This window comes from Tursiops truncatus, chromosome 16 (assembly GCF_011762595.2).
Source record: "Tursiops truncatus isolate mTurTru1 chromosome 16, mTurTru1.mat.Y, whole genome shotgun sequence".
Classification (NCBI taxonomy): domain Eukaryota; kingdom Metazoa; phylum Chordata; class Mammalia; order Artiodactyla; family Delphinidae; genus Tursiops; species Tursiops truncatus.
The window spans coordinates 68678029-68703217 of NC_047049.1; the positions used below are offsets into that span (position 1 = coordinate 68678029).

Here is a 25189-nt window from a genome sequence, read left to right on the forward strand (position 1 = left end):
AGTTTTCAGTGGGAAGATTGGTCTGAACAATCTAATCAAGCCTTCTATCACCCAAAACTTGAAGTTTGCAATAGTATTAGCATTGTCAATTTTATCAGAAAACTTGGCAAATTAAGTTTGTTTAATTCCATTTGTGTTAGTTCTCTAGAATTACCAATATTACCACCATATGTTGAGTGCCTATTATGTGCCAGACATTGTTCATTGAAATATTATTCAGCCTTGAAAAAGGAAATTCTGCAATATGTGACAACATGAATGATCCTTGAGGACACTATGCTAACTGAAACAACCAGTCACAGAAGGACAAATACTACCTGATTCCACTTATATGAGGTATCTAAAATAGACAAACTATTAGAAGCAGAGAGTCGAATGGCAGTTCCTAGGGGCTAGGAGAAGGAGAAAGGAGGAGCTGCTAATAAACAGATCTAAAGCTTCAGTTATACAAGATGAATAAGTTCTAGAGATCTGCTGTACAACATTATAACATTTGTTAACTCTACTGTATTGTACACTAAAAATCTGTTAAGAGAGTACATCTCCTATTACATGTTCATACCACAATAAAATATAAATAAATAAATGAACACTGTTAAAACAGTTTTTATTCTTAGTCTCTGTGAGACGTAGTTATAAGGGAGCATCACAGTGAAGTGATTAATAGTGGAGACTGGAGCCATCAGCCTTAGATTCGTATTCTAGTTCTAGCACTGGCTAGCTGTGTGCTTTCACAAGTTCCTCATTTTGTTATCATTTATATTTTACAAATGAGTAAAATACAGCTTAGAGAATGTAACATGCCAGATTATGTAGCTAGCCAGTGGTCGAGCCAGACTTCAAGTAATCTAGGAAAGGCTGTGCTCTTTCTGCTATGCATTCCGGTTAGGCATGATTACTGATAAAGCACCTAAAGACTCAAAATACTATTGATGTGTGAATAATGGAATTGGTGATGAAAGGTCCCATTCTTTCAACCAAGTCACCTGAAAGGTTGTGGAAGGGAATAAAATTCACAAAGAAATCATCGATTTTAGCAGTGTCACGTCTTCAGTGTTCTATAAGATATTACTAGATTCTCCTTTAATAAAATGCTCCTGAGCAAATAAGCATGGGAACTATGTGGTATACTTCTTTCTTTGAGAAACACAATAAAGACTAGCGTTAAAGACTGTGAAAAGACCTGTGCTTACAGCAATAATACCCAACCCCTGTTGACATTGGAACTTGTAGATTCCACAGAAAAAAATTTCAAGAACACTAACCTATATGCCTAACCCTTTTGATGTGATAGGTATATCTCTAGAAATGTGTGTAAATTAAAATCTTGTAAATCAATTATATTTTGAAAAAAAAAGAAAGCTTGTAATTAAAAAGAAACAAAATTTTATACAGAAAAAAGCCACCCTCGGATTTATTCATTAATAAATCTATGTTTAATAGGGTTTCCTAAATAAATTTATGTCAGTGTCTACCAAATACTATAAAATAAAGAGGAAATACAAGATTTTTGAAATTTATAACTCAACTTTATTACTTGTGCTAGTTTAAGGAAAAAGCCAAAATGATATCCTAAGGCTTATATTTGTCATCAAGAAATTTTTATACTTTTTACAAAACAATGAAACCACATTGTAAAGATTGACTCACATGGAACTGAGATGTTATCGATTCTTTCTCTTGCCTGTGTTTTGTTTTTGTTGTTGCTGTTGTTTTTAAACTCCATTTTGCTCCCCATCTGAAACTACAGATGAATTAGATAAAATCTTTAAGTAATGAAAAGTCAAACTGCTCTTTCACTTCCTGTTTCATTTCATCTTGTCCTAATACCACCTTTGGTTAGAAAAGAAGAATTAAGTATTTTGATTAATGTGTTGCACAAGGGCAGAAAGACAGCATTGAGAAATGGAAAGGATATGGTTTGGGGAGTGAGAGTGCCCTGGATATGAAATTATGAGAAGCATCTTTTACATGCCAGACACAGTGATAAATGTCATGCACACATTATCTTATGTGATTTCACAGCAACCCTAGTACTTAATAGGTAGTATTTTAAGAATGAGAAATTGATACTCGGGCAAGTTAAGTGAATAGCCTAATGCTGTATTTCTTGTCAGAAGTAGGGAGAAAAAGCTGTGACTGTGCTTTATTCCACAGTGGTCATGAGCTGTAGAGAAACCTATGTAGGAAGTAAGAGGTGATTGCAGTGTATGTGGCACGTGATCTGTAGAGCAAAGAATTTTACATCCAGTATATCTTTTCAAGGTCTGCAGTGAGGAAGGAATTATTTTTCTTGGTGTGCCATGAAATCTGAACTTATTTTACTAGAGAAGCACACTGTTACATGTGGTATTTAGGTTCCAGATACATTATTGATTGTGACTGGTCTGAAAAACTAATCATTTATGATTCTGTTTCTTTAGGAGGTGGATCCTAACTTAAAAACAAGCCATTCATAAATCTGGGTTTGCTATGTAAAGAAATTCGCTTTTGGGGCTTCCCTCGTGGCGCAGTGGTTGAGAGTCTGCCTGCCGATGCGGGGGACGTGGGTTTGTGCCCCGGTCCAGGAGGATCCCACATCCCGTGGAGCGGCTGGGCCCGTGAGCCATGGCTGCTGAGCCTGTGTGTCTGGAGCCTGTGCTCCACAACGGGAGAGGCCACAACAGTGAGAGGCCTGCGTACCGCAAAAATAAATAAATAAATAAATAAATAAATTCCCTTTCAAACTTTAAACTCATAAATCACAAGGGTGATTTCAATTGTATTACGTAGATGCATGCTTTTATAGAATTTTTATTTCATTTCCTGCCTATTTTACAAAAGGAGATTCTAATTTATGTATTTATGTCTGCATTTTTAAATCATTGACTTTATTGTATTTATACACTTATTTCTCTCAGATCAAACCCTTTGTTTCTAAAAGACAGCAGCTTTAACAAAGAGTTGAATAGTCCCAGACAATTTGTGGTATGCTATTCTTTAGTAGAATGTTGAGCAGGTAAATTGTTAAAAAACTGTTTTTGTGTTAACTTTGTGCTCTTCATTTATGCTGGTCTTTTTCATTTAACTGATGTGTCAAGCCTTGGCTACACTGCCTCTATATATTAAATAATTGTATTTTTACAAAAAATGTTTTATTTTCCGGATTACTAAGACCTTTTGGTCAATGATAGTAACAGCCAATGGTTAGTCATTTAATAGGCAGTTACCAACATGGGTGCAGTGAAAACTTTACAGATATTTTTTATGTGGTCCAGTGTGAACATAGGACCGTATGTTGCATTTTTATTTATACCCCAATACACAGAATAAATTATGCAGTGCTTTCCTTCCATACAGTTATAAAGGTTGTATACCTGCCTGCACACTACATTAAAGGACTATCTTAATGTTTTTTGAAAGAACTTTTTTAAACAATTGCAGACTTACAGAACAGTTAAAAGTTGAATATCAAGATTTTTTTCCCCCCAAAATATATGAGAACAAGTTGCTTACCTGATGCTTCATTACTCCCAAATATGTTAATACCTGTTCCTACTAAAAGACATCTGGCTACATCACTACAGCTATTCAAGTCAGCATTAATACATTACTATTATTTCTACTAATACAGACACCATTCAAATGTTACTCCAATAATGTCCCTTATGACAAAAGGATCCAGTGCAGATTCACGCATTGCATTTAATCATCATGCTTCTTTAGTTTCTTTCCATTTAGATCAGTTCTCCAGTCATTCCTTGGCTTTCATAACCTTGACATTTTTAAACATCATAGTTATTTTGTAGAAGTTCCCTCAGTTTGGGTTCGTCTGATGTTTTCTTGGACTGAGACTCAGGATATGCGTCTTTGGCAGAAATATCGCAGAGGTGATGCTGCGTTCTCACTGCATTCTGTCAGGTGGCATCTTTTGATTCATCCCATTACTGATGATGTTCACTTGATTAGGGTGGTGTCTGTTAAGCTTCTCTACTGTTAAGTTACTCTTTTTGTTTTCCTCTTTGTAATTAATACATATTTTATGTGTGGGAGGGGGATACTTTGAAACTAAGTATATTTATTAGACTTTCAACTTATTCATTGATTTATTTATATCAACATGGACTCATGTTTTACAGTTTTATTCAGTGCCTTATAATCTGCTAATATCTTGTTTAAGATTCAGATTGTCTCCATTTTGGCCAATGGGAGCACATTCAAGATGGCTTCTGTGTCTTTTTACATGTCCTCCTCATTCATTGAGTACTTCCTTACGTAAGGCATAACAAGATATTTCAGGCTCATCATGTACTTTCCCTGCCTCAGTCCTGGAGTCATCCGTTTCTCCAAGGAAGACTGGTTCTTTTTAATAGAAATAATATTTAGAAGACATGATCTGAGCTATAGGTATATTCATTGCTATTAGACTGTCACTATTAGGTGTCACTTTTCCTAGGCCCTCTCAGTGGACGTACATGTATATATATTTTGTCATGCATTTCTTTTTTAAAATTTATTTATTTATTTTTGGCTGTGTTGGGTCTTCATTGCAGTGCACAGGTTTTTCATTGTGGTGGCTTCTCTTGTTGCAGAGCACGGGCTCTAGGTGCACGGGCTTCAGTAGCTGTGGCATGTAGGCTCAGTAGTTGTGGCTTATAGGCTCCAGAGCTCAGGCTCAGTAGTTGTGGTGCACGGGCTTAGTTGCTCCACAGCATGTGGGATCTTCCCGGACCAGGGCTCGAATCCATGTCCCCTGCATCGGCAGGCGGATTCTTAACCACTGCACCACCAGGGAAGTCCTGTCATGCATTTGTTCTTTTTTTTTTTTAACATCTTTATTGGAGTATAATTGCTTTACAGTGGTGTGTTAGTTTCTGCTGTAAAACAAAGTGAATCAGCTATACATACACATATATCCCCATATCCCCTCCTTCTTGCGTCTCCCTCCCACCCTCCCTATCCCACCCCTCCAGGTGGTCACAAAGCACCGAGCTGATCTCCCTGTGCTATGTGTCTGCTTCCCACTAGCTATCTAGTTTACATTTGGTAGTGTATATAAGTCCATGCCACTCTCTCACTTCGTCCCAGCTTACCCTTCCCCCTCCCTGTGTCCTCAAGTCCATTCTCTATGTCTGCATCTTTATTCCTGTCCTGACCCTAGGTTCTTCAGAACCATCTTTTTTTTTTTCAGATTCCATATATGTATGTTAGCATACGGTATTTGTTTTTCTCTTTCTGACTCACTTCACTCTGTATGTCATGCATTTCTTAATCTCTGTATGTTGAAAACCATGAGTTCACACCAGTATGTCTAGTTCTAATCCAATACCAAAGAGTTCATTCTGCACATTTGTAATTCCTTCCTCTGACAGTGAGAAACCTGTCTTCTATTATCTTTAATGCTTTTTATTCTTTGGTCAGTCTCCTTAAAAGCAACCATTTTCCATCTTTCTCACATAACTGCTTCTCTCTCCTGCCGGGGCTCTGATTCCCCTTCTGGGCTGCCCCTGGCCCCACAGGGATACTCCTTACCTTGCTCAGGCTCACACAGCCCCACCAGGGCTGCCCTCCTCAGCCCATGTGAACACCGTCCTCAGCCTGCTGTGCTCTGACACCCCATACCCGGCTGTCTCTCTGCTTGCATTTCCATCTCCCCAGGCTCTGACACACTGGTCTGGGTCACCAAATGTGTGAATGGTCCCCTCGTTACTCTCAAACTGACTCCCGTGGCTGGACCGCCCCCCGCACTCTTCTTAATTTCCCTGGATTCGGACACCTCACTTGGGCAGCACCGCACACAGATACCCTCCTTACTCTACCTGGGCCCCTCCTCCCCACGCCAGGCCAGCCACTGAGCAGAGACCCCTTTTGGGTTCTATATTCCCCATGTGATCCGTCCTCCTCAGCCCCTTCAGGCTCTGATTCCTCATGCCAGGCAGCTCTCCCACTCACCTTCCTTACCCTGACTGGCCCCAGCACCCAGCTCTGGCACACTACTGCTTCCCGCCCGCCCCCTGCCCAACTCCTGGCACAGATACCCATTGTGGTGGACTCCACATAATGGCTTACACCTGAGTTGTTCAGTAAGGGAAGGGACAAGGGGAAAGGTCAAAAGGGTTATTATTAAATTCTTATCATAAAGTTGTGCCCTGAAGTGTTTTATTCAGAGCATCACTTTGCTAATTATTATAATGAAAATCAGAGCAAAAAGTAGAATTTGACAAACAAAAATCACTTTATTAGGATGTTTTTTAAAATACATGAGTTTACTTATATGCCCTGAACTACTTCCATTGATTAATTACTTTAAGATCAAACAAGAGATCAAGAGACTAAACATTCCATGTCTACTCCAGGTGATAGCATGCTGTAAACTATCAGTTTAATACCATCCTGTCCTGACTGCTTTCTTTTATTTGATTTTGTCATTGAATACAGTCATTTGAGCAGGATGAACCTTTACATATGTTCTTATATAAAGCAAAAAAAAATTGTAAAAATAATCAAAATGTATAATAATGACCTGAAATAAACATATATTTATAACTTGATTTTTTTCTCATTTAAATAGAAGAGTCCTCGTTTTGGCTTCCCTTATATGGTAACATGTGCTGCCGATTAGTCGCCCAACCAGCTTGTATGGCTGAGGATGCATTTGCAGGATTTCTTAATCAGCAGGTTAGAGAACTTTAAATATCCTGCAACAATTATAGCTCTAATTTTGATCTTAATATCCTGGCAGTTGTTTGGCATTCTGATATTGTGAAGTATTTTTTTTTTAATGAAGTCTTCTCTTAAATGACAGTTTTCTCCTACTTAGACATCAAATGTGGGGGGAGGGTGCAGCTGGGAGTGAGAAGGTAGGGAAGGGGAGGGGTCTGATGCAGTTTTGATGGCTAAGGGGCTACCTCTTCCAGGTTCCTCTGCTTCATTAATAGCAGTAACAGGATAATCAGTACCAGAGGACTCCTTGTGGAAACTGATGAGGACTGCTCAACACCTTTCACATGAAGGCCTTTCTGGCAGACAGCTCTTGGCACAGCTTAGGCCTCTGGGCTTCCAAAGCTGCCTCTGTGCCACCTACTCCTAATTTATTTATAACCATAGTTATTTGTATTCAGTAAATAATTAATTATGGGCCTCAATGAATCAATAGCTTTTTAAAAAGATTCCATTAAGAGGAAAGAAAATTTGCATTCTTACAGGGAAGTCAACATTTTCCAGTGTTCTTAGAACAGTAAGGGAATATTTTGAATATTCAATTATTTTGAATATTCAGTTATTTTTATACTTTTCCTGAGTCAGTACGTGAATTGCTGTGGAATTCCAATCACTAATTTTTAATAGACTAGCTTCTCTAAAACTGCATTGATTTATGATTTTATGTATATAAAAGTTATGTGATAATTATTACCTCTATTTTGCTTAATGCTTTTGAGAATTCCACACCTTTCTTCTCTGATACAAACTTACTTTTTTACTTTGGGCTATTGACTTATTGTATCGTAAATTAATGGGTAACTCTATCACATTAAAACATTTCAAAAAACTAACTTTGCTAATTCAAGTATTTTGTTGAATTTAGAGTTAAGATGATAAATAATGATTTAAAGTTGAGAGTTTCTTGATTTTTCTTTTTCAGCAAATGGTAGAAGGTCTGATTAGTTGGAGAACGTTGTATTGTGTTTTAAGAGGGGGTAAACTCTATTGTTTTTACACTCCAGAAGAAATCGAAGGTAAAGTGGAACCAGCTTTGGTAGTGTCCATTAACAAGGTAAATAAAATGCTATTTTGAAAATAAAGGTATAACATTTTATGAAGTTTGTTCTTTTCTATTACAATTCACACTGTTGTCATCTTATTTACAAAAAGGGAAGGACTGCTAAAACTAGGTTAGTTCGTAAAGATATTCTTATTTTTCTTTCCATTTATAGAGCTTATCTGGTAAAGGAAATACTATATATTTCCTACGAAAACATAGTAATTGGAATCTATACTAGCAAATAGATTTTAAAGCAGAGAATGTAACTCCACATTAACAGGGTATTTAAATTTTTTAGGAATTTATTTAATTAAGAGATTATAAAAACATAAATTGTTAGCTCATGTTAATGATGATGCTCTTTCTAGTTAATACTTAAATGAACCCATTAAAAAGAAATTCCTGAGTATACTTTCTGATTTCTTATGGGGCTAATGGGCAGTTGTTCAACCTTCTGCCAGGACAAGAAAGCCTCACATTCTGTTGAGAATACCACATACACATAAATATACTGGTTTGATACAAAGGAAATTATAAAATTTTAGTTAGAAAGTTTTCACTCAAAAATCTGTAGGAAAAGTTTTCAGTCTAAGGCAGGCTTATTTTCTTTATCTCACAATCTTAATTTGTTTTCATCTATCATCCAAGTCTAGTGTTTATTAGAGGTTTTTTCCCCCTCTTTTTATAGCATTCCTACTCTAGAGTTAAAATGGCATTTCTAGAGTAGAATGTCATGTTTTCTGCCTATGGACTGCAATTAATTGTCTTAGTTTTTTTACTTTGCTTACCTGCAGAGTGGTTAAAGTGAAGTATATGATAAAATATGAGCCATCACATCTGTTAACTGTAAGATACATGTTCTACTTGCCTTTAAGTTATCTTTTGAGGAAAAATGTAAAGTTATATGTCCTGAAAAAACATGTAGATACTGGTCTGCTAGTGTATAAGGATTTAGTTAATTTCTGTGATCTTTGCAATAGTAACATTTGATCTGTTTCTATCCTGCTTTTAGAAATGACACTACCTTTTGCTCAAAGGAAATCCTTCAGTGAGACCTTTTTACTATGTAATTAAGTCCAGTTAATTTGTCAGTTTTGTGTATAAGAAAGATTAATGTTGCTCTTAAATAATATACCTCAGTATTATAACATAGTGAATTTATTTTCATTTAGAAAATTAGGTTAATGAAAGTATAATTTTATTATTGGAAAATTGATACAATTTTTTCATTGTTTTGTTTTGTTTATGCAGTGTTCATTCCCCCCCATAGTCTTTTGAAAATTTCAAATGTACAGAAAAGTTGAAAGAAGAGAAAAGTAAAACCTGATACCCATCACCTAGATTCTTCAGCTATTAACATTTTGCCACATTTGCTTTCTCTCTAGATAGTTAAAAAAAATTTTTTTCCGAACCACTTGAAAGTAAGCAGCATACAGCATAACATTTCTTTCCTAGAATATGTCAGCATATTTCTCCTGAAAACAAGGACATTTCTTTCATAACCATGATATTATTATCACACTCAATAAATTTATTGTTGATAAAATAATATTATCTAAGATACAGAGCAAATTGCCCCAGTTATTCCCAAAATATTCTTTCTTATTTTTATTTTTTGTTTTATCCAAGACCCCATCAAGGGTCACAGATTGCATCTGATCACTCTGTCTTTTGTTTCCCTTTTACCTAAATTGTGCCCTTCTCTTGCCTTTTTTTTTTTTTGGTTTTTATGACACTAACATTTTTGAAAAGTCCAGGCAAGTCCCCAAATCTGTTTTTGACTAATTGTTTCGCTAGATTCATGTTAAGTATTTTTGGCTGGAGTTCTACATAGATGATTTTGTCTAACCTTATTTTCACTAGGTAGTAAAAATGGAATCCTACCAATTTTTTTCTTACATGATGCACAACGGAATATGGATAGCTATAAACCAAATTAAAATGTAATCTAAGCAAATGAGATTTTAAAAGTTTGATCTGAAAATAGTCTTCAAAGTATTCATTTTACCTATCTCAGCCCTTTAAGGGAGGCAGAGCATGTAGGTCAGCCCTGATTTACAGGTATCTTATTTCTGTTTTACAAGTGACAAAACATACTCAGAGATCAGATAGAACTTGTTTAGCTAGTAAGTAGAATTATATGGCTTACTCTTTCCTAATGGGTAGAAAAAAATAGATAAAAATTCATGGATTGTTTATCTGTTTCTTCATAGACATACTGCAAGACAAGATTTGGAAGGCAAAATTAGACTTTTCCCTATCTCCATATCCACTTTGTATCAGTTTTGAAAGTAAAAAGTAACTCTGAAATGAAGTTCTGAGTCCAAAGCCAAGTTACCTGTAGGCAATGACTTAGGCATGTATTGAATCTTTACCATTTAAATTTAAGAGGACAATTATAATAGAACTCCTCTGTTATTGTAGTCAGTGCATCTGTATTTTCTTATTTGATGACAAGAGTCTAATTCCAGAAAAGTAGTTAACAGGATCTACATGGCCTGACTAAATTGACCTTTTTCAATTGACTCATTTTTCCTTGTGGTAATAAAGGTGATGGCCTCGCAAACGATGGGATTCTGTAGTCAATCGACTCCATTATTAAGATGACTGAAATCAGCGTACCTAGAAATCCCAGTGGTGGCTCCACTATTGAGCTTTACAAATTCACAGGAAAATGGTTTGTCTAGTAATTTGTATAGACTCGACCTTAGACTTGGCGGGACAGCGTGGGCTGTATTTGACCCTGAGGACTGATGACATAAATATCTCTTCCATCAAATATGACTTTTGTCTAAACTACCAAAAAGAATTTTAATATTAAACCATGAGGTAAGGTTAAGGTTGGGAAGAATAATATAATTTAGTTGCTTATCTCAAAGATTAAACTGATGACAAAGTGTTACATTCTGTAGCTTTGCGATATTTCCGTCTTAATTTTCTCCAGTGCCGGTTCCAGCACTGATTCCTGCCCTTTCTCTTTAGAAACTTTTCCCTTTGCATTTCCTACTTCTTTTTTTTTTTTTTTTTAATTTTTATTGGAGTATAGTTGATTCACAATGTTGTGTTAGTTTCTGCTGTACAGCAAAGTGAGTCAGTTATACATATACATATATCTACTCTTTTTAGATTCTTTTCCCATATAGGTCATTACAGAGTATTGAGTAGAGTCACCTGTGCTATACAGTACGTCCTTATTAGTTATCTGTTTTATATATAGTAGTGTGTATATGTCAATCCCAATCTCTCAATTTATTCCTCCCCCTCTTTCGTCCCTGGTAACCATAAGATTGTTTTCTACCTCTGTGACTCTATTTCTGTTTTGTAAATAAGTTCATTTGTACCATTTTTTAAGATTCCACATATAAGCAGTATCATGATATTTGTCTTTCTCTGTCTGACTTACTTCACTTAGTATGATAACCTCTGGGTCCATCCATGTTGCTGCAAATAGCATTATTTCATTCTTTTTTATGGCTGAGTAATATTCCATTGTATATATGTACCACATCTTCTTTATCCATTCAAATGTCAATAGACATTTATGTTGCTTCTGTGTCCTGGTTATTGTAAATAGTGCTGCAGTGAACATTGGGGTGCTTGTATCTTTTTGAATTATGGTTTTCTCTGGGTATATGCCCAGGAGTGGGATTGCTGGATCGTATGGTAGCTCTGTTTTTAGTTTTTTTAGGGAACCTCCATACCATTCTGCATAGTGGTTGTACCAATTTATATTCCCACCAACAGTGTAGAAGGGTTCCCTTTTCTCCACACCCTCTCCAGCATTTACTGTTAGTAAATGTTTTTGATGTTGGCCATTCTGACCATTGTGAGATGATACCTCATTGTAGTTTTGATGTACATTTCTCTAATAGTGATGTTGAGCATCTTTTCATCTTTTTTGGCCAACTTTGTCTTTGGAGAAATGTCTATTTAGATCTTCTGCCCATTTTTTGATTGGATTTTTTGTTGTTGTTGTTATTGAGCCGCATGAGCTATTTGTATATTTTGGAGTTTAATACTTGGTCAGTCACGTTGTTTGCAAATATTTTCTCCCATTCTGTAGGTTGTCTTTTTGTTTACGGTTTCCTTTGCTATGCAAAAGCTTTTAAGTTTCATTAGGTCCCATTCGTTTATTTTTATTTTCATTACTCTAGGAGGTTGTTCAAAAAAGATCTTGCTTTGATTCATGTCAGAGAGTGTTCTATGTTTTCCTCTAACAGTTTTATAGTATCTAGCCTTACATTTAGGTCTTTAATCCGTTTTGAGTTTGGTTTTGTATATGGTTTAGGGAGTGTTCTAATTTCATTCTTTTACATGTAGCTGTCCAGTTTTCCCAGCACCACTTATTGAAGAGACTTTCCTTTCACCATTGTATATCCTTGCCTGTTTTGTCATAGATTAGTTGACCATAGGTGTGTGGGTTTATCTCTGGACTTTCTATCCTGTTCCATTGCTGTATATTTCTGGTTTGGGGCCAGTACCGTGCTCTTTTGATGACTGTAGCTTTGTAGTATAGTCTGAAGTCAGGGAACCTGATTCCTCCAGCTCCATTTTTATTTCTCAAGATTTCTTTGGCTAGTCAGGCCTTTTGTGTTTCCATACAAATTGTACAATTTTTTTGTTCTAATTCTGTGAAAAATGCCATTGGTAATTTGGTAGGGATTACACTGAATCTGTAGATTGCTTTGGGTAGTATAGTCATTTTGATAATGTTGATTCTTCCAATCCAAGAACATGGTATATCATCCATCTGTTTGTGTGTCATCTTTGATTTCTTTCATCAGTATCTTATAGTTTTCTGAGTACAGGTCTTTTGCCTCCTTAGGTAGGTTTATTCTGGTATTTTATTCTTTTTGATGCAGTGGTCATTGGGATTGTTTCCTTATTTCTCTTTCTGATCTTTTGTTGTTAGTGTATAGGAATGCAAGAGATTTCTGTGTGTTGATTTTTTATCCTGCAACTTTACCACATTCATTGACGAGCTCTAGTAGTTTTCTGGTAGCATCTTTAGGATTTTCTATGTAGAGTATCATGTCGTCTGCAAACTGTGGCAATTTTAACTCTTCTTTTCCAACTTGGATTCCTTTTATTTCTTTTCTTCTCTTATTGCCATGGTTAGAACTTCCAAAACTGTGTTGGATAAAAGTGGCGAGCGTGGACATCCTTGTCTTGTTCGTGATCTTAGAGGAAATGCTTTCAGTTTTTCACTGTTGAGGGTGATGTTTGCTGTGGGTTTGTCATATATGGCCCTTATTATGTTGAGGTAGGTTCCCTCTATGCCCACTTTCTGGAGAGCTTTTTTTAATCATAAATGGGTGCTGAATTTTGTCAAAATCTTTTTCCACATCTACTGAGATGATCATATGGTATTCTTCAATTTGTTAATGTGGTGTATCACATTGATTGATTTGTGTATATTGAAGAATCCTTGCATCCCTCAGATAAATCCCACTTAATCATAGTGTATGATCCTTTTAATGTGTTGTTGGAGCATTTCCTACTTTTATCTCAGGTTTCCTTTGAGCCCTTCCATTCACCTGAAAACTTCACTCTTAATAGTAAATGCCACTGGTCTCGTTATTTAACTATGTCAAACACCATCTCAGTCAAGAAATCTATTTGTTACTTCTAAAAACATGACTGTTATCTAATTATATCTTATATTAAAGTAATTTTTACTTATTTTTCTCAGCTTATAAGATTATTCAAATTTATAGAAAAGTTGAAAAAAATACTACAGTGAACACTTGTATACCACCCAGATTTAACCGTTAACATTTTGTCATATTTGCTTTATCTATTTTTCTTTTTTTTGGGAGGAGTTTAAGCACTTTATATTTTATTTAATTTTTTAATCAGCTGTTATGGTGGTATGGTTTACATAAAATAAAATTCACCAGTTTTAAGGGTACAGTTTGATAACTTTGACAAATAATATACAGTTGTGTAATCATTACTATAATCATTATTGGATTATAGTTTTTTAAATCTTTTTTTTGTTTTGTTTTGTTTTGTTTTGTTTTTTTGCGGTACGCAGGCCTCTCACTCTTGTGGCCTCTCCCGTTGTGGAGCACAGGCTCCGGACGCGCAGGCTCAGCGGCCATGGCTCACGGGCCTAGCTGCTCCACGGCATGTAGGATCTTCCCAGACCGGGGCACAAACCCGTGTCGCCTGCATCGGCAGGCGGACTCTCAACCACTGCACCACCAGGGAAGCCCTAAATCTTTTTTATGAGAACATTAAGTCTACTCTCTTAGAAAATGTCACTTATTCAATAGTGTTATCAACTATAGTCACCATGTTTTACGTTAGATCTTTGGACCTTATTTATCTTATAGCTGAAAGTTTTGTTTTGTTTAGCTGCAAGTTTATAAAGTCTCTTATCTATATTTCTTGCTGAGCCATTTGAACATAAGTCTCCAACATTGATAATTCATCCCTGAATACTTCAACATCTTCCTTTTAGAAATAGGAGCCTCTCAAATTATATAAATTTATATATATATATAAAATTATGTATATGCGTATATATATATATAATTACAATACCATTATCACAGCTAAGCAAATTAACAGTAATTCTCTTATATCATCTAATATCCAGTCCATAGTCAAGTTTCCCCGTTGTCTCCAAAATGTCCTTTTAGCTCTTGTTTTCAATCTAGGACTATTCGAAGCTTGTGCATCCTTTGTACTTCTTCTAAAGTGTAAATTAGGTCTAGGGGCTTGATTAAATTCATTTTAAACATTATTATGAGAATATTTCATGGATAATAACAAATACTTTATGAAGAATTCTGTTCAGAGGCATATGATGTCAAGTGTCTTATTATTGGCAATGCCAGGTTTAATGACTTGGTTAAGGTGGTTACCACTAGCTCTCTCCACTATAAAGGTAAATTTTTGTCTTTACAATTAGCAAGTAGTCAATGAAGTGATGCTTAGACACAGTGTGACTATCTTTATTGTTCAGCAATCTTTCACATAATGGTTTTAGTGAACTGATTGCCCTTACCTGAATCGGTCATTACATTGGAGATTGCACACGTTCTTCTACTACTGTCCTTCCTTCTGTATGTGTTAGCTGGCATTCTTTTGTAAAGGACTTTTTCTTATCAACTAGGAATGAATTACAGTCTTTCCTGAAAAGGCTGGGTAAATGTTTAATGTTAATGACCAATTTTCAGAGTAAGGAGTTGTGTTATTACATGTTGACATTGTATTGTTATTGGCAATATGTATTGGAGTGGAGTTACCCCCTGCAGAAGTAGCACATGAGTGTCGTTTCTGTTGTCCCACACCACCTCCAATATTATGATAAACTCATAGATTTTAAACTATTCAGTCTATTCAGTGTTTTAAATTACTTGGGTTTTAAATATAAGGTAGATGTTTTAATTATTTTGCTTACTTTGTAAATTTCTAAGGGACATGTACTATTACAGTATTCTTAAATAAAGGGGATCATTGATAAATGCCAACTTGGTTGGATAGTGTTTTTGTTTCAGTTTTTAGTGTATTTCCAGTGCTGGGTCTCTAAGATCTTTTTATGCTTAATAATGTTAAATATTAAATACAAAGTTTCTTTCTTTTGGTTGTCTTTCTCCTCTCATGATTTAGAAAATAATAATTTTGCTTAATGCTGCTTTAAAAATTATGTGAAAACATGAATTTTACAGTTGCTAAGGTATATAAATAATAGTTCTGCTATTTTGATCACAGGATCTGTTCTCTGACTATAATTCTTGTCCTTCTAAATGGCATTTCCTGTAAGGCTAAGTCAGTTCATTAATTTTCAGAGGGAGCCATCTGTGGAAATAGTCACATTAAGGAAAGAAAAGCCTAAAAGCTATCCCCCTCCTCTTTTCAATCCAAATTTGAAAGGATGATTTACTTCAAAGTGATTGCTTCAACTTCAAAAAACTTCCCTATGAATGTTGTTGAGCTAGACATTCTCAATAAGGGGTACTTAACTGGAGCCACTGAATCTCCTGTACGTTGTAGAAAGCATTTTATTAGCCAAAGTTTTATCCATTGCCAGTGGGGTGGGGATTGGAATGGAAAAGAAATGTGAGTCTTTGAGATCAATAGTCTTTTCTTGATCTAAAGAGTATGCATCACTTCATTTTAATGAATCATAAAATCTGTACCAAACAAGTCAATAACACTAGTTGGTGTGATAGTCCTTTGTTAAATTGTCTTGAAATTGTTTTTAACCATTACATTTATCATGGACCCTAGCAAGTAAAATTACCATGAAGCACATGGGATTTTCTTCATATTATGTTAGTCCTCTTAATGCATGTATCACCTATTCAGATTGTCCCTTATTAAATACAGCAAGAAGAATTTTTTAAGCAGTCTTTTCCTTTAAGAGTTTACATCTGATTTCATTGACATAAATTGAAAATAACTATATCACTAATACTAATCAGACCTAATGCTTGGTTTAATTTATGGTTATGCTTTATATACTTCAAACATTCCTTGTCATATATGGTAGAAGGTATGCTTTCTTTGTCATTAGAATACATATAAGGTCTAAAGCTTGTTTTTAGCCATCAACAATTTTGTCTTCATCCCTGGTTAACAAGACTTTAGACCAGACACCTTTCAAAGAACTCATTTATCTTTACAACATGTTTGTGAGGAAGGTGTGAGTGAAATATTATCTCTGCATTATAGATAAGAAAGCAGGCTCTTAGTTTTTTGTACTTGTATTTTATTTTTTAATTGTTTTTTTGAAAAATTTCAAGATAATCTATAGAAAGAATAGTATAAATGAACCCGTCTGTACCCTCACACATTTCCTCCACCGTTGGATTATTTTGAAGCAGATCCTAGCAATCATATCATTTTACTTGTAAATATTACAACTGCCGTACTGAAAATTTATAGCCGTACATGAAGTCAATATATCATCAAAAATCCAGACAGTGTTCAAATGTCTCAGTCTTGTAATTTTTTAAACAACTTTTTGAATCAGGATCCAAATAAGGACCATACATTGCATTGATTGATTAGTTCTCTTAAATCTCTTAGTCTGTTGGCTTCTATTCTACCCCCCTCTTTATCTCGCTCTCTCTTTCCCCTACACATATACACACACAATTTGTTTGTTGAAGAAATTTGGTCATTTATCCTACAGAGTTTTTCAGAGTCTAGAATTTGCTGATTGCATCTTCAAGTTGTCTTTTTTCTTCTATTTCTGAATCAGATTTAGGTTTGTTTGTTGGTTGATTAGTAAGGATATGTCTTAGTACTTTTATCAGGAGGCATATAATAACGTCTGGGTCTTCCACTCACGTTAACATCCACTGATGAACGTTGCTTAGATTCTTTATTTCATTAGGGATTGCAAACTGCTGCTATTTTAACATTCTTTCTTCATTTATTAGCTGGGACACCTCTACTTCATCAGCTGTTAGGTTGAAGGACAGTTTTTACAAGATACCCAAGATAAAGGTTTGATTTTTTGCGTTTATATACTAGTTACCGAATCTATGAGGCGGTTCCCTAGCATCCTTCAGAGGTGACCAATGAGTTAGTTTTTAAATATCATTATGAATTTGTGGATTTAAAGACTTTTCATGCATCAGTCCATTACCATTGTAATTCTAATTGATGCTCACATTGTCCCATCCTTGGCTACCGGAAGCCTCTTCAAGTTTACTTTTGAGTCCTTTTGGTACAACCCTAGTAATCTTTGATTTCTGGTAGGACAAGATGTTCCAGGCCCATCCTATATATTTCCTGGCCCAGGCTGGGGATAAGCCATTTCTCTAAAGAGTTCTGATTCCTTTTATTAGGAAAGAGTATTTAGACACTATAATCTGGGTATGTAGTAGACATTTTTAAAGTCATATAGTCAAAAGTAAAGTAGGAAACAATTTATAAATCTAGTTCTGATCTGGTAATTTTCCATTACTACAGAAATGGAGAGGTTGAAGTACAGTTTTAATTCAAAAATAATGAAAAACCTAAAAGAAACTTTCCTTTGACTTCAGAGTTAATTATATTTGGTTACAAAATTGACTTCTCAGATTGTACCTTTCTTGACTTCACTTGGCCTTCCTCGGGGTAACCATCGTCTCATGCAGTGGAAAGTTGTAGTTCAATATGTGCCGATTGACAAAAGTAGAGCCAGCCAAGGATGAAAATTTCATCGTGAATAATCTCAAATCTATCTACGTATCAATAGGAGTTGGTTTTAAAGCCTCCCAAATCAAATAAAAAGGTTTGGAATTAGCAAAAACAAAACAAGAAACTGACCTTGCAGAGAACGCTTATCTCAGAACATGTTTCCTCATCTATAAATTAAAGAGCAGATTATCTCTAGGATCTGAGTCTATCAATGTAAAACTTTTTAGCATTATCTGAGTTATTCTTTTGTTATTCATTTATTCATCAAATATTTTTCAATCACTTAGTGGGTACCAGGCAGTATTTTAGTTGATGTAAATAATGGGGGCAAGAATACCAAGTTGCTTGCTTTCATACCCTGCTGAGAGGAGATACTTATCTATACATTGTGTGAGCCCATAATGATAACAGTCCTAAAATTCATCTTGTGTTTTCTAATCCATTCCTTGTTTGGGAAGTGAAGTCCTGAGCACTATTATTGATACTTTAGCCATAGTGAAAAAAAAAAATTGCACGAACTTTCTGACATTATCAGAAACTTTGTTTACTCACTTTTTCTTTGACATACAGTTTTTTTGGTTGAAAAAATTTCCCATTAGTTAAATTATTTTGGATGATAAAATATAGAGGTTAATTCAGATGATCTGTGTTTCATTTGCACCTTTTAAAAACCTCTCGTGTTGTAAAAATTTAGCGGTATTTATGGTTACCAGTGTTAACGGAGTGTACAGTATTTATATACTATTGTATTATTTTCTATTAGAAGGATATAAATGACCCAGCTTGTCAGATTTTCTACATAGCTATTTTTGTTTGAAATGGTATCCTGGTATTATTAATAATTGTACCTATTCATCTGTAAAAATTTCAACTTATTTAAAAGTTGAATCCATTTTAATTCTATATACAAAAGGTAGTCAGAAATTTGTATTAAAATGGATTTGGGTGGAGGGAATCACAATTTCAGCAACAAGAATACTTCATATTTTATCATTCAGGTTTTTTTTTTTTAATACAGCAATAGAGGGTTGTCCCCCCAGCCCTCCATCTGAGTCAGCTTTCATTTAGTCTGAAAGAAGCATATCAAAGATTCTTCTGAGAGCTTAAGTCATTCTCTGCTAGTGATAATAAACTTTATATTTAAAGAGGCTGATTACATGTTATCAGGCTCCAAAGATGCCATTTAGGCAGCATTTTTAAATACTGTGTAAGTAATTACTTTAAAAAGTTAATTCACAAAGTTTATTACCAAGGAGTATAAAGTATAAAGGAGTATAAAAAGACCCTATTATGATAAAATTACAGTGTCGGCCATAAGTGTTAACAATCCTCTGAAGACACTCGCATTCCTGCTTTTTAAAAAATGACAGGATAGACTGTCTCTAAGTTATCAATCCTTATATTTGGGGATACTTGAAAATTTCAAAGTTATGTTGCTACTTTATATAGCATACTTTTTCTCAAGTGATTTTTGAATAGGAGTTCCTTCCTTCAGAAAAGAACTTCTTATGTAGCCTGTATGGTGTTCACCTGCCCATATTTACCTGTTTTTCAGGGAGTGAACAGCTTTTCTTCCAAACTCTTTCCAACTTCTATAATGTCCGCATAGACATCATTAAATGTGTATTTTGGTGTGTGACTCTGCACACAGACTTTCTTCACTCTAAACTCAATGAAGTGAAGAATTTCTTCCCACTCTGAATCAGCTTTTGTAACTGCTAGCCAAGTATTCTTCTACACGCATTACAGTAAGCTTAACCATACTGCTGTAGAGCTGCTCTAGCCGATACAGTAGCCGCTAGCCACCAGTGGCTGTTAGGCACTTAGGATGTGGCCAGTCCAAGTTGAGATATGTTGTAAGTATAAAATACAGACTGGATTTTGGCGGCGTAGTGTGAAAAAAGAATGTAAAGTATCTCAAATTTTTCTTATCAATTACATGTTAAAATAATACTTTGAATATATGGGTTACAAAAAATACATTATTTTAAAATAATATATTAATTAATTATTACATAATTATTTTCACCAGTTTCATTTTACCCTTTTTAATGTGGTTACTAGAAAATCTTAAGTTACTTACATGGCTCACATTATATTTCTAACGAACAGCATTGCTGTAGAAAATGTCATGTCAATCATTATCACTATCTTTGCTTAATAGATAGGTCTATTCCAGACTTTCTTTTCCACGATTCCTTGGAAACTACATGTAGTTGCTCGCTTATCATGTGACTTAGCAGTGCCTGTGTGTGACTTGGGAATAGTCTCTTCTACACATAGACACAAGAAGGATCACACAATGTCATACCTAGTACCAATCAGAAAAAAGGTTTAGACTATCAACGTGTATGAAACCATTGCCTTTGTTGTAAAATGTTGCATTCATCATTTAAAAAAATAATTTTTACCATTATAAAGGTTATATTACTTCACGGATCTTTACCTATGAGCTTTGTAAATGAATGTTACATATGAAATAAGTGTTAATGATGAAAGCCTGATTGTTTACTGTAGTAAACATTAAGTTACGGTTTTACTGCTTTAACTGATAACACTGTATACTATGCATGAGTATTAGAATAAGAAACATACTTTACTGATTCTTCTATTTTATTACTGTTGAAAACACAGTTAACATAACTCAGAGTTATAACATACTGTACTTGTTTTATTGCAAATTTTAAGACGTATATAAAAGACAGCAAACTCCTACTTAAACTAAGAGATAGACACAGAGATTATGTTTTAATCTCATGTAATTTAACATAAGTGCTATATGTAGTATACTTTGAAATATTACTCAGTATTTTTAATATCAAGCATTCTTAAAATAACCTTCTAGATATGAGCTTGAATATTGAAAATTCTCAAAATTACATATTTTAAATTTCAGACGATCAGCAATAAGATTGTAATTGCATCTGGTATAAATATGGTAGCTAAGCAATAAAACATTTATTCGATCATTACAGAAATAGTCTCTTGTAAAACAACAGTTTTGTCTTAATATTTAGGAAACCAGAATTCGGGCAATGGATAAGGATAAAAAGAAAAGAATCCATAATTTCTCTGTCATCAACCCTGTTGCTGGACAGGCTACAACTCATATTTTTGCAGCTGACAACAGAGAAGATCTTCAGAAGTGGATGGAAGCCTTCTGGCAGCATCTCTTTGATCTTAGTAAGTTGACATTTGGATTTTCTAGTAGTATATTCATGTCGCATGAAGGGCTGTACATAGCAATCTAAATATTAAGATTATATTATAATTGTATAGCTTGTATCAAGAATTTGTTATGCTCTTGAATAAAATGGTAGTATATCATCAGTGCATTGATGCTTTTTTCTCTCCATCTTTCCCCAGTGCATGACTGATTATAGTATAGTATACCTTTGAATTCCTAGTATACTTACCTGTTACTTTTAAGTTCTGGTCTCTAAAACAACTAGGCCACATTTTTTCAAAATATTCGGTCAAACTACTTAAGGCAGTGTGTTTGATCAAAGGAATAATAAACTACATGAGGAGTAAAAAACTTCTCTAGGGTAGTGATGATCATAAAATATTGAAATGTTCAAAAGGAGATTCATTTTTATGTAGGCTTCTGTTAACTCTCAATTCATTATTATATCATTTTGGACATCATCCAAAGAGATTTTTTTTTTTTAACTGCACATATGGTTTTTCAGTTTCAGTAATACAGTTCAATGGCATGGATTATAAAAACAATGTGATAGTAATGTAATAGAGTCCTAGTATGTAAAATATGTGAAGTTCTAATATTCTCAATTTAAGGAGGAATTTTATCAACAGGAAAATACTAAAATTGTATATTGAAGATGTAGACTATTGATAATGGCTGTTTCTAAGCAAACTAAGCCTACTGTAGATTCAATCAGAATTTTATGTCTTTAGAATACTTTTCTACAGAACTGAAAAGTAGAGCCATTTCCAAACAATAGAAAGTTATTTCTGCAACTCCTAGAAATAATCCTGGAGATATTTTAGGACATTTTAGGAGCTGTTACCGAGAACTCTAAAAACAGTTAATATCTGCAGTCCTCAGATTAATTTTTATAAGCCTTCTCTGATCCATGGCCTGGTCAGTTATTACACTGATGGTTGAGGAGGGGGAAGAAAAGGGATCTAAATTTATTGATTACCTTCCACATACCATATGGCTTCATTTATTTTTCATAACAACCCAGTGAGGTAGAAATTTTTTCCCACTGCTCTAAAGATGAGAAAATTGAGGCCTGAAAAGGTTACAGGTTTATTGCAGGGAACCAGAGGACTCTCTGCATGGCTTTCTTGGATTCTTTATAATTTGTTTTCCTTAAATACTGTCCTTTGACACTCAGTAGATATTTAAATATTTCTTCCAGGCTTATTAGCATGCGCTACATTTCTTTATTTTAAAATTTCAGCTGATCTTAGGTGTGTAACTTAAAAGACAGCAACTTCCTTTCATTTGCTGATCACAGCTAAAATTTTAACCGCTTTCCTAAATGCTCTGATTTAGAGAGTCTGTCTTATAAAAAAGACTGTGTTACTTTTAGAAATGATTCTGGCATTTTATAATTTTTATGTAGACAAAAACAGGAAGGAGGAGTAAAGGAAAGTAAAAATGCCAGAATATTATAGTCTGGATATCAACTACTATTAGATGATCTCATGTTTTCATTCCCCAAATTATGTAAAATAATTTATCATGCTAAAAGAGGGACTTAGAGGGATAAGAATCTCATGACATTTTTATAGTGTCAAAGTAATAAGAAAGTGATGACGACTAGGTTCTCAGGTCTGGCTACTTTTTTAGTATTTAATGCTTTGGGGATAAAATCTGCCAATCTGTCTAATTTTTAAAGTATAAATTCTATTACATTTGCTGTTTAGAATTCATTGTGTAAGATATGAAGGTATGAAGCAAAGATGGAAGGGTTTATACTATCCTGAAGATTGACTTGTACTTTAAAATTTTTACCCTCCTAGTGATAAGTGTAGCCTCTTGTGATCTTAGGTGAAATATGATGTGTAGAACAAAGTAGAGGATAGATATCCAGGGCAGAATAAAGTAACAGTAATTTAGTACTTAGAACAAATTTCAATTACTTGACTTAGCTTAAGAGTATAAAATTGTGAGGGTGAGATAACTGTAAATCATGAGAAAACACTAATGGAACTCGGTGTGTTTAGCCTGTGGAAGAACAGCCTAAGGAGTGAAGGTTAGGAGGCAAGGGGGAGGTAATAGCTAATTTTTAACATTGGAGAGCTAACAAACATGTAAAAGAGGAATGACACTTGCTTTGGATGATCAAATAGGGTAGAGGTAGGAATGGTGAGTCAAAGATAAATTTTTTCAAATATTTAATAATATAAATACTGAGTTAAATAAGCAGCTTAACTTGACTGGGAACATTGTAACAATAAATATGGTGGGAAACATCTTCAATATACAGATTTTATGTGAACAAAATGTATCCATTTAATATTTCATATTGGGCCGTTATTTTTATGTTAGCATATTAGTATTACATTTAACTGTGCATGGTAAAATTTATTTAGTGGTAAAGTAAATGTTTAATTGTAACATCTTGACCAGTGAACATACCACATTTATACCTATGACTCTGTAATACATGGGATAATGTGGCTTTATATTCCAGTTTTCAACATGATTAGTATTCTGCTATCAGTTTAACAATGAAGAGCTTTCATCTATCAATATAGAAAAAAATACTGCACTACATAACTTGTCTAAGGTTTGACAGAGAATTGTTTGCTGGTTTAAAGTGTTTCATTACCTTCCCAGTAGATAAGGCCTTTTTTTCCTGCCCCCAAGAAGGAAAGGCTGGCTTTTACATATTCATCTAAAAAAGTAGAAAGGTGGAATAAGTTATCGGATCTCAGATCCTACTAGATTTAAATTCTACAGGGCAACCTCTGAAGCCTCAAACTCAAGATTTTATTCCCTTTATAAATTGCTGTGTGAGTTATTTTGAAATTTTTACCATATTCTATACTTAGCATTGTAATAAAACATACTGAAAGGTTTTTTTCATGCTTCTTAACTATTTTTTATGTTTCTAAGCATACTGAAAGGTTTTTTTATGTTTCTTAACTATTAGGTGGTGGATTTTAAGTTTATGCATATATTACCTTATTAACATGACAGTAAATTAGACTTAAATCAACAAAAATAGATAATTTGACTAAACATGAAGAGTCTTTAATTTTTAAGCCATGGAAAATACGTTGGATATTGAATATGGAGGTTGAGAATTAATAAGAGAGAAATATAGATCATAAATCATTATAAAAAGGCACGTGTATATTACATTTACTTTTCTGCTAATGTAAGGTAGAATATAAGAATGGTAAACCTCCATAACTTACTTTTATAATGAATATATAGACACATAGTTTCTAGCACAGCTGTTACCCAGCGTGCAGGTCCACAATAAAGACGGAAAGGTTACATTTCTTTTACACCCACTCAGGAGAAATAAATCTGAGAATTTTATTTTGAGATGAACATAGTAAAACATAATTACAAGAAAAATTAATGTTGTCCACACTTTTGAATCTTAACTTAATTGAAACAACTTATTCAAGAGTATTTTTATTATTATTCTGAATGCCTAATGGCTTTATTTAACGTGTCCTTCCTAAAACAGATTAGATCCAGTTAGAATTTTGAGTGATCTGTCTTTATGCTAACAGGTTTTTATATATCCTAACTAAAATGAAAATACAGCATTTTTCTAGTTTCCTGATTTTTGAAAGGGCATGATAATCATCTTAAGAGATCATTTTTATATAAGCAACTCTTATTTCTTAATCAAAATTTTCAAAGTTAAAATCATTTTTGAGAACCACTACTCCTTACGTTTTTTTCTACTTCCTGCTAGGTAATTATATTTCAGTTAATTTTTACCTTTCAACTGTATTAAATACTGGATGTTTTTATTTAATATTTAAAATGAGAGAATTTATACAAACCTTTGCTGTAAATAGAGATTTCAGTTATTGACCATCTAGTGAAGTAGTATAGTATTTAATAGCCTACAGATCTTAGCTTAATATCTGTTCATAGAGATTTATATTTAAAATAGAGTACTTTTATGCCTAGACTTAGACTTTGAAATCATGGGAAGTGCTAGGATTTTATAGCTTCTTTAAGATAATGCTTTATAAATTCACTTACTTTTCAAATCAAAAAATATGTTAATATCTGTTGAAAATTAAATATACATCTTCACATTTATGTTTTAAACTAGCGTGCCTTTTTCCGTCTTTCTT

The 25189-nt window shown here is 34.1% G+C and overlaps 1 protein-coding gene and 1 long non-coding RNA gene across 3 annotated transcripts in view; one reads left to right on the top strand and one right to left on the bottom strand.

The window, feature by feature from the left end:
* RTKN2 (rhotekin 2) overlaps positions 1-25189 on the top strand; it is an 89229-nt gene that overhangs the window by 58438 nt on the left and 5602 nt on the right. For both annotated transcript variants that reach the window (XM_073793559.1, XM_033842035.2), the window contains exons 8-10: positions 6551-6657; positions 7622-7753; positions 20902-21067. In XM_073793559.1, the coding sequence (XP_073649660.1) occupies positions 6551-6657; positions 7622-7753; positions 20902-21067 (405 nt within the window). The remainder of the gene's footprint in view (positions 1-6550; positions 6658-7621; positions 7754-20901; positions 21068-25189) is intronic.
* LOC141276688 (uncharacterized) lies at positions 1674-25148 on the bottom strand. Its single transcript, XR_012326619.1, has 3 exons — positions 25095-25148; positions 23692-23757; positions 1674-1744 (listed from the first exon to the last, which is right to left on the bottom strand). It is a non-coding gene; the product is annotated as an uncharacterized lncRNA (long non-coding RNA).